The 10,379-nt window shown below is 37.9% G+C and overlaps 1 protein-coding gene across 3 annotated transcripts; it reads left to right on the top strand.

The window, feature by feature from the left end:
- Nucleotides 1-3,638: 3,638 nt before the first annotated feature.
- Nucleotides 3,639-10,365, top strand: LOC128355852 (acidic leucine-rich nuclear phosphoprotein 32 family member A). 3 transcript variants are annotated; one of them, XM_053316241.1, is made up of 8 exons: nt 3,639-3,984; nt 7,110-7,259; nt 7,344-7,466; nt 7,573-7,771; nt 7,889-7,998; nt 8,830-8,884; nt 9,087-9,098; nt 9,934-10,365. In XM_053316241.1, exons 1-8 carry the CDS (start codon nt 3,931-3,933, stop codon nt 10,044-10,046), a joined length of 816 nt encoding a protein of 271 aa, XP_053172216.1. In that variant the 5' UTR covers nt 3,639-3,930; the 3' UTR covers nt 10,047-10,365. The 3 variants fall into 3 exon arrangements, with proteins under 3 accessions (XP_053172216.1, XP_053172208.1, XP_053172199.1); XM_053316233.1 differs by having other exon boundaries at nt 3,642-3,984; nt 8,833-8,884; nt 9,087-10,365; XM_053316224.1 differs by having other exon boundaries at nt 3,646-3,984; nt 9,087-10,365.
- Nucleotides 10,366-10,379: the final 14 nt, after the last annotated feature.

Below are 10,379 nucleotides of genomic sequence, written 5' to 3' on the forward strand. Positions count from 1 at the left end.
CAAACTTTTGATTTGTAGCTCACTGGATCATAAGGAATAATTGATGTAGTGATGAACATGAACTAATGTCATATCCTCACTAACACAATCAGAGACTGTTTCAAAAGAGCTATACTGTACTTTGTAACCACAGTGTTTATCCACATGGGAACACTCAAATTAAAGCTGAAAGCCATCTCTTCAACCTAATGTTCATTGTTGTCACTTAAAATCCAATTTCTGGAGTACAGAGCAAACACAAAACAAAAGACCTTAAAGGAAGCTTTAAGATGTATCTTTGAAGCGAACATTTTTGGGCTAAGACCTTAATCCCAATTCAGAGGCCTTCTCTCTCAGTGGAAGCTTGGGAAGTGAGGCTGTACCTCATGACCAGTCACCCACACTTCCAACCCAAAGCTAACAAAGAAGTATTACTTGAATGGCAGATAAAATGGAAAATCATTTCAGCCCGTGATGGATAATAACTGGCAAACAATGTACCAGTTGATGTAGTAAATATATCTGTATCGCTACCATTTCTTAATGTGTGATTGTGTTAGCCTAAGTACTCGACAGCAGCTGCCAGCAAGAACAAACATGTTTATTTTGGTTTTAATTATTTATATCATGCAGTGACTTCTATTACTTCGGTTCATTATTTACCAATGACCATATAAATCTGTGGCTTATAGGCTTATAGGACTCTGCCCTAAAGCATCATTAACAATTGATTGATAGATACACATGGTCATTTTCTTCATATTCACACCAAAGAAGTTTGTATTATAGGCCACATTTAGACTAATCTTTTGGATGGGACGGCCTTGTTCTACCTTTATTATGTAATCAGTTTTGATACACCATTTTAACTCTGCCATCTGTTGTTATGAAACCACAACACAAACTCTACACCACTCAGTCTACCTCTTACTGCAGCCAGCAGGTTGAAGACACAGAGCTCCAACCTTAAACTGTTGAAGGTTATGCTCCCAGCAAACTCAAATTTTGCACAATAATATATCATCTTTTTTTTCAAATATATGATTGCATAAAATAAAGTTGCATGAAATACATTTCCACTTCTTAATAAATGCTCTAATTCGGTGGTATACATAATTAATTAGATGGCCATCACCATACATAATGAGGTGCTTCATATCTGCAGCTGTCAACTGTTAAAAGCTTACTGGACTACCCAAAAGTGTCTTGCTTTTATTAAGGATCATTAAATGCTACTGAACTTTGTGCATGGTATATTTGCCCTGTTCTCCTGAAATATTGGTATGCAGCAGATGACACTATCAAAGAGGACAGGCTGAGTCTAAAGGTAAATGCTTTACCTGACCTACAAAATTTCCAAAGGAAGCTCCTCTGCAACTGGATTATTAAAAAACCCTAGATTTCACATGACATTCAAGTCTCTGTGCTGCCACACTGTGGGTGAAGTTTGCAGGTGCAGGTCTGGCAGTGTGAAACAAGACTACTGGTAGTTGTAGCTGTGGGAGCATCATTTTAGATGTAAATGCTGCTAAAACATGAAGCCCTTGAACTGTCACTGGTGTGAAAAAAACATGGTGATGTTTCTGAAAATATTATAAAAAACATTTGAGGGTCAAAGTACATCTTACAGTTGTACTGCAGAGCTCATTTGCTCATCAGTTGTTGATCAGGTTCAGGAATTATTCATGCTGGATTCTCAGTGGGTAAAATCTCATTGTGAAAAAGAACACCCTCTAGTGGTCATGTTCATATTTGACCTTTTAAATGTGTTGGTTGGTCAGTACAAACTCATGCTGTGTAGCCAAACCCACAGAGCTTCATTTTAAATTATAGTAAAGATCCCAACATTTACAACAATACCAAATAAGTCAGGTAAAAATGAGTTAAAATACTTTAACTCAGTGCAAACATCATACTGCTTCAACAAAGAGCTGAAACAAGCTGACACATAATTTATATGTGACTGTCAGACATATGAAATATTTCTCTGATCTTAAGTCTAATTAAAGGGAAATAATAAGTTAGACTGAATTAGCTTGAATTCCCTACACCAGTCTGTGTCCAGTGTTAAAAACTTGTATTAGCTCTCAATTAATCTTAATAGATGTTGATTAGCTTGGTGAAGCAGACAGATATACTTATTACACTCTGCATTGCATTCATTATCTATCAACTGTAAATACCAATTTAATAAAACATTTATAAGTTAAACGCCTGATGTTCCCTTTGTTAAGATTAGCCCCATTAACCAGTTACTCCATTAGTGGAGGAAAGCTGACAGTTATATGCTCTGTATGAAACAGTGAGGAGAGAGGAGACTGGCAGATTGCCTCTGAGGTTGGTGTAAAATACTGTTAGTGTCTTCACATCTTATCATGGATATGCACATTAATGATGAAGGTACATTAACAAGGAGAGAGAGAGAGAGAGAGAGAGAGAGAGAGAGAGAGAGAGAGAGAGAGTCTTCCCTGTTGATAACTTTTGACAGGTATTTCTATTTAGTGGAGAAATACTCCATTTAGGTTAACATATTTTCTCTTGACGTTAGACTTTAATTTACTTCAGACAACCCATGTGACTTCATTAGACATGTGGTTTGTTTTAAGTCTTGGATTAAACCCCATCAGCTGTATTTATAATACTTATATTTATAACAGTATCTGTGTAAAACTTCTATCAACTGAAAAAATAAAACAAACACACTATCTATGGATGGTCACTTGCTCCACATTACCGACTTTGCTTCCCCCTTGTGGATGAGCTGTCTATAACCTCAGACTGAGCTCTCCTACCCGCCAACACCACAGATTATTCATTGAGAAGAAGCCACTCAGTGTAGCTCTGACTGCCCAAACTCATAATCCCTTCATTAGTTTCTCATTTGTGTAAATCTCATGAGTCGTAACAAAAAGTGGCTTCACTGCATTTTTTTGGAGAGTAATACTGCACATGAAGGGGTTGAGTAGCTATGTATATATCATTCACATGAATCAGAAAGAATAATAGTTTATTATTTATGGTAGAGAATAATGATGGAACTGTAAACATGAAATTGTAATTTTATTGTTAAATTTGTATTTGTTGCCCCCATTCATACCGCTTGTATGTTGTTTAACATGTTGGTTGTTGTTTTCTAGTCTGCCTTTATGTATACCGCTGAGGTGAAGTCAAACAAATGTTAATACCATACTGGCAATTATTACATCTGCATGTTTTAAATTTCATTTAAGTCATCTGATAAGACTTTTGGTCCGTACATCTCTTGTGATTGTGAATATCTCCTTGATTTAAGCTATTAAATATGTTTTTAATCTTACATTCTCTGCTTTCATATGATAATGTGAAAATAAACAAAGTCAATAATGAAGTAGAGGCACAACAGATTTTGTCATCCTGATTTTTGGGTCAAGTCTGTTGAAACAAGTGAACACTGTTCAGTTTTGTAACATGTTTATGTTTTACTTTATTGTTTGTCTTTCTTGTTTTGTGAATAGTTGGACAAATGTGTTCTGAGTATGTGGTTTTATGATAAAATTAAATAAAACCCTATTAAAAAATGCTCTATTATTACCTACTTTAAACAAAGATTTAAGCAGCATGGAGGTTTAATAGTGACACTGATGTAGTCCTCATTTCCCTGTGGCGTGTACTCAGTGTAAAAACCAATTTATTATTACATTTATCCATGTAAACTTAAAACAACCAAACCTCACACAACAAAACCCCACCCAGTTTTATAAGGCTGGCTCCATTGGCCTGTGTGTCTGTAAATCCGTTCCCTCTTTATTTGCCTGCTGCCATTGGTCGGCGGTGACGACAATCCCGAGACGTGCTCCCGCCCACCGATCGGATCAAGTTTGAATGAACAACAGCAGCCTGTTCTGGAGGTGGTAGTTGCATTTGCAGTAATTATTAACAGTGTGTATCATCTCACGGGTGCGCTGATCCAGGATGGACATGAAGAAAAGAATTCACCTAGAGTTGCGGAACCGCACTCCGTCAGATGTAAGTCGGGCTTCACGTCTCGCTTGGTGATGTTTCACTCTCAGCTAATGGAGAATCTTTTCGTGTGATGTCTTGGCGTGGGGGATACAAAGTTTCTTGCAAGTTAAAAAGATGATGCAGGCGTCGGGTCACATTGTTGCTTTGGGAGCATGTTTACAGTGGGCAGGTGCTGCAGGTGTGTCGGTTCAACTTTTGTGCGGCTCTAAGCTTTTCGTGTGCAGTTTGAGAATGCAGCACAGCTTTTTTTATGCCAGCGGTATAAACAAGGCAAGCAGTATGAGGAGCCATATTTGTAACTTTTGATCTACGAACGCGCCCCTTTTCGTTTAAACCCCCCCAGTTATTGTTATGTACTCGTTGTTTGATGTGCTATCTGCATGCTTTGACCGTAAAATTGCATTCACCTGGCGAATTTTAAGCCGTGCACTTGGCGCGTTAGGGATGCGGATACTCAAAGTCATGAAATTATCAATGATGCATAAAGATCATAGCCTCCAACTATCGCCTTACAGCTGCATCCTAGACCCCTTAGTTGCTCACACTAGCCGGCTGAACTCGTCTATTTCTGCAGGAAGTGCATTCAAACAATGTAGCAACACAGCTTACACCGGGGGGATCCTGCAGCCCGTGCAGCCCACTACTGGAGCCACAGTGCGCACAGACGGCCGAAAGAAAGCGTCGTTAGTGGGGACCTTTACCAGCCGGCAGCCTGGGCGAAAACACGCAGAGATAAAATACACAAACACGCCCGCGTCGTTGTTAACTACTGGGCGTTTGTTTAGCTGTTTCCCCCTCGGCTTTGCCCCTCTTGTTTTCTTTTCGACCACCATGAAAACAAGACGGTCGAGCCGCGTTGTTGCTCTAGTTTTCCCAGAACTAGGACAAGCCGCCATTTTACTGAGTAACAAAGGCATTTCGAAATACACCGAATATCCCCGTTTTTATTCGACACAGACGACGAACGATTCAGCATACCTTCTTATACACAGAAGTCTTATACACGCCATCAATCCAATCGGCAACTGTTTAGCCCAACCAACAATGAAACGTTTGCCTGGCAGCTATCTAATCGGCTTTAGCTGCCCCTCCTACTCACAAATGACCCTGTGCACGACTCGTAGGTCTGTTTGCCTCCGACTTGTTTTCACTAATGTTGCCTCTGCGCCGCGTTAACACGTCTCTTATTACACTTCTGTTCGGTTAACTAGTACAAATAACCGGACATAAGCCGCCGTAATACGTCTATTTCTACTGAAAAAGGGGGGAAAAGTAGCCAAACGTGATATTTACGTAACGGAAAGTAGAGCCAACACATCGCGACACCTACAGCGTTGAGATGAGAAGCTGTTAATGGAACGTTGATGTAACGTTTCTCTCTTTTTTTTTAATCGTTCCAGACCTCAGCACTGATTGGCTGAGTCACATTCTAGAACGACACACCTGTGACCGCATATCAGACCTTTTTAAATATCAATGTCTAATACATAATCAACTCATAGAGGATACAGTGTGTTCGGGGTTGGGAAGGTTACACTGGAAATGTAATAGATTTCAGATTACCAGTCACCCTTTTAAAAATGTAATAAGTAATGTAACTATTTGAATTACATAATCAAAGTAATGTAACTGATTACAGTTGATTACTTTTCTAATTTTCTAACGTATGTTTTCAAGTTGAGATGTTTTTTTTTCATGGACACTGACATGATTTATAAGAGAGATCATTTCTTATGGAGCAAGATGTATCTGTCATTTGAAAATGTATACATTAGCTCATGTTTTATGAAAAAAGTCAAAAGTCTGACATGGGTTTAATTGGTACTGTGACACCATTTAAGCACATGTATGCTCCAAATAAGGTCCACGTCATGATTTATTTACAAAATATTGTCTAACCCTAACCCTTCAAAGAATTAAATATATATATTATATTAAATATATGTATTAGTGAATTGGTAGTTAGTGAATACATATATTCACTAACATGTTAAATATTAAAAGATGAGGAAACAACCATCTTCCAGAGCAAAATCTTAAAGGTTTGACTTCAGATGTAACGGCCTTTGTAATCAATATTTTCATAAGTAACTGTAATTTAATTACACACTTTCACTTATATGTTTCAGTTACATTCATTTATGTAATTAAATTATATAACCCTGTTACATGTAACTAGTTACTCCAACACTGAATGTGTTTATTAGGTTGTACATCAGGGACTATGTTGATGGCAGAATAACTTATAATTATATGTTCGTCATTAACAAACACTTGTTCAATGTTTTCCTTTTTTTGATTAGGTGTAGTCACAGTTGTATGAACCAATAAGCAGTGTTAGAAAAAATAGTAATATTCTTACGGGAAAACTTGAAATAATACACTATAAACATACATAATGTTTATTAATATTATTATAATAATCTGGCAATGTGATAAATAAGGCTGCAACTAATGATTATTTTCATTATAGATAAATCTGTTGATTTATTTTCTTGATTAATCAATTAGTGGTTTGCCAGAAAATTAAGCAGCCAAAGTTTCCCAGAGACACCAGAAAATATCTATAGTGGAGAAGCTGAAAAGATAAAATGTTGCCTTTTTTTTCTTAAAAACATTACTCTCAAAATAACTGGCAGGTAATGCTAGATAGCTGATTGCGTAATTGACTAATTGATGCAGCTCTAGTTGGATTAATGTGTAAGCACCATCTAAATTGTGATTTTGGTCAACGTGGAGCTAATTTGAACCACTTTAAATACTGCTCGGTGGTCTAATCTATCATAATTAAATATTTCAGTCAAATTATAGTAGTGGTAGTAAAAGTATAATATAATAATTCAGTCATTGTTACAGTAGATATGGTTTTGAAATTAATCAATCAGGTAAATAATCCTACTTTAGTTTGCTCATTAAATAAATACTTTAACTTTTAGCTTTTGAGGAATAAGAGTTCAATGTCATCAATAATATAACGTACAATTTTTATGAAAGGATTTTAGAGAGAGACTGATCGATTTTGCCAATAGGTTATATTTTGTGTACTCTGTATTTGATCCTGTAAAGATCTTTAACAATTTTCTTCAAATTTGACCAATGCTCACCACATGTATCTGTCCATTTCCTAGGTCAAAGAACTTGTGCTAGACAACTGTCGCTCGAATGAAGGCAAGATCGAGGGTCTAACAGATGAATTTGAGGAGCTGGAGTTTCTAAGCACAATCAACGTCGGACTGACAACAGTTGCCCACTTGCCGAAGCTAAATAAACTCAAAAAGGTTGGTGTCTCTCTACACAAAACATTTCTATGATTTAAGCTGCAATATGTTTTTGCATATTTTGATTATTTAATTGAACAACAGCTCGAACTCAGCGATAACAGGATCTCAGGAGGGTTGGAAGTGCTGGCGGCGAAATGCCCCAATCTCACACATCTCAACCTCAGTGGCAACAAGATTAAAGACCTCAGCACAATAGAACCATTGGTAAGTAGATATTCTGAAATACTTGTAAAAAAAAAAGTTCACTATACAAAGCAGTATAGCAATATTGAGCTGGATTGTTTATAAAATGCGCTATTCCTTCTGACAGAAAGAATTGGGGACCCTGAAAAGCCTAGATCTGTTTAACTGTGAAGTGACAAACCTGAATGAATACAGAGACAATGTATTCAAGCTACTACCCCAGCTCACGTACCTGGACGGGTATGACAAAGATGACAAAGAGGCACCGGATTCCGACAACGAGGTTTACGCAGAGGGTTTAGATGATGACGAAGACGATGAAGACGGTCAGTCTGAGGCTACAGCCCAAGTGGTTCATATACATTTGTGTGGACAGACATTTTTTAAATAATGTTTGTGTTTTGTACATTTGGCTAATAACAACTGGTTTCACCCTGATGTAGATGAGGAGGAGTATGATGAAGATACAGCACCAGGAGATGAAGAGGAGGAAGAGGGAGAGGATGATGAGGAGGAGAACGAAGAAGAAGACGATGATGACCTCAGTGGAGAGGTGGGATGAAAATAGGAGAATTGCCTTCTTTATATGTTGAAATGTTTCATTATTGATTCATTTGTATTAATATTTTGTCTTTTTTGGCTAAAAATGTCAGCAATGAAACATGTCACAAGTTCCCAACATTTACTGTTATATAAGACCTCAGAGTAGCCTGGCTAACACCAGACCACATCTCAATCTCATGTGAGATTGAGGTAGGGTCTGGCAAGGAGCCGTTCATTTCCTTGTATTTGAGGCGGGATCAACAAATGCCGATCAAATGCTTCTGTACGCTACTGGACAAACTTACAGCCAATCATATCAACGATAGACGGTGACGTTTTCAGAGCCTTTAGGGAGCAGCGCCAACACCGTTTTTATGAAGGAAAATCATGTAGCCAAAGTTTTTGTTCTATTTTCAAAGTGAACTTGCCTTCCAATTTATTTAGCACACAATCTACTGCTGCTTTGAACTGTTGCTGCACCTCTGTGGCCGCCATGCTGGATGTAAACAGAGTCGCTCTACGCTCGTCATCGCCTTGAGCCCGCCTCCCCGTTCTGTGATTGGTTCCCTATCTCAGGCGAAAATGTTGTCTTGGTGGCCATGCTAACTTTCTGAGTGAAGTAGAGTCTCGCTGGAATAAGAGTATGGGTTTACCCAGGCTAACCTCAGAGGGCAGCAAAACGTCCCATTGTAGAAGCAGGAAACAGCCATACACTCCCCTATTTTCTTAAAGTTGATCAATCCTCAAAATTGTTGCTGACAGGACGACGACTAATTGTTTCAGCTCTTAAAATGTTCAGTTCTTTATAACCATACTAACTTGTCTCCATCTCTTTACGAAGGAGGAAGAGGACGAAGATCTGAATGACAGAGAGGTTGACGATGAGGATGACGAGGGTGAGTAAAACTGGCCGACGTTACCTCGGACATTCAGAAAAACACTTTATTTATTTAGTCCACCACAAAGTTGATGGAAGGGGAAAATTGCGTACACATAGCTGTTATCAGGAGGCATTTACACCTGAAAGAGAAACTCGACAGGAAACAATGATGTGCTTGAATCTGGTGTCTGTGTCTAAAATGTACTCTTATCTTCTAGAAGAGGAGCGAGGTCAGAAGAGAAAAAGGGAACTGGATGAAGAAGGGGAGGAGGACGATGACGATTGAGAGTCCTCTCGAAGCTAAGTTGTGAACTGTTTTAAACTTGTATCTCCCAGTCACTTCCCAATAACCCAATGTATTCCCCCCCCCCCCCCCCCCCCAGTTTCATATTGCAGTAGGAGTGGTTTTTGTTATTGGCCAGTCAGGTAGAGGGGGTCGTCTGGAGAAATAAGTTATACAGTTATCTACCTTTGATGCTCCCGTGTTCCAGTCTTTACAGTCCACTTTTAACTGCTTTGTGGACACAAATTTTGTAATATCAAATAATGGCAAAGATAAACCTTTTTAAGAAATGTTTGTTTTCTCACCGTTTGTGTAAGACCAGTTTCTGATGACTTCTGTATTTTAAGAACCCCCCCCCTCCCCCCCTTCAAAAGAAAAACACAAAACAAAACAAAAAAAAGAGTGCATGTCTAATACATTTTAAAGTCAAATACTGGATTTCATGTATGGCTGTCCTCTCCTCGTCTTAAACTTTTTTTTTTTTTTTTTTGCATTGTACTTCTCTCTCTCTTTTTTTTTAAATGTAAGTTATGTGTTTGTAGTGTCACCAGTATGCTCTCTGCTGTCCTGGTGTGAAACTTCTGTCTGAACATGCACAGTGTGACCCTCACAGGGCATATTTTTAAATCATAGCAAAAAAATGTCTGCCCTTGTCAAAGCTGCTCCTCCTCCTTAAACCCTCAGCTTTGATAGTTCGGAAATTACGTGTTCTTGTAAATAATGACCAAATCTATTTTTTTGTATTCTCTTTGATGACGGCAGACATTGAACAGACAACTGAGGTGAAACTATGAATTGTAATAAGATATTAAATATGTATGCTGCTTTATCTAAAACACGCAGTGTGAAATTTCTTGAATCTGAACATAACTTTGTATGCATAATCTTTCCATAAAGAGAAATGTTCAACATCTGAATTCATTATCGCTTTTTCCATGTTCTTTTCACACAGGTGGCAATGTTTGAATTTGTAGTGGTAGTGTAGAGAAGTTCTTGATATAAATGGAGGTTACAACTGCAACTATGTGCATTGAAAATGTATTGTTTCAAAGTGTAAACTCTGGAAAACGGTCAGTTATTTGGACTTTGTTTTCACTATTATATGTAATGGTCAAATTGGCCTACCTCAGTGATTATTCACTCTTTGTTAAATCCACTGTCATCAGCCAAATTATGTTTCTTTTTCCCTCCCATTCACTTCAATAAATCCCTTTTATATATGTTTTGT

The sequence above is a fragment of the Scomber japonicus genome, chromosome 1 (genome assembly GCF_027409825.1).
Source record: "Scomber japonicus isolate fScoJap1 chromosome 1, fScoJap1.pri, whole genome shotgun sequence".
Classification (NCBI taxonomy): domain Eukaryota; kingdom Metazoa; phylum Chordata; class Actinopteri; order Scombriformes; family Scombridae; genus Scomber; species Scomber japonicus.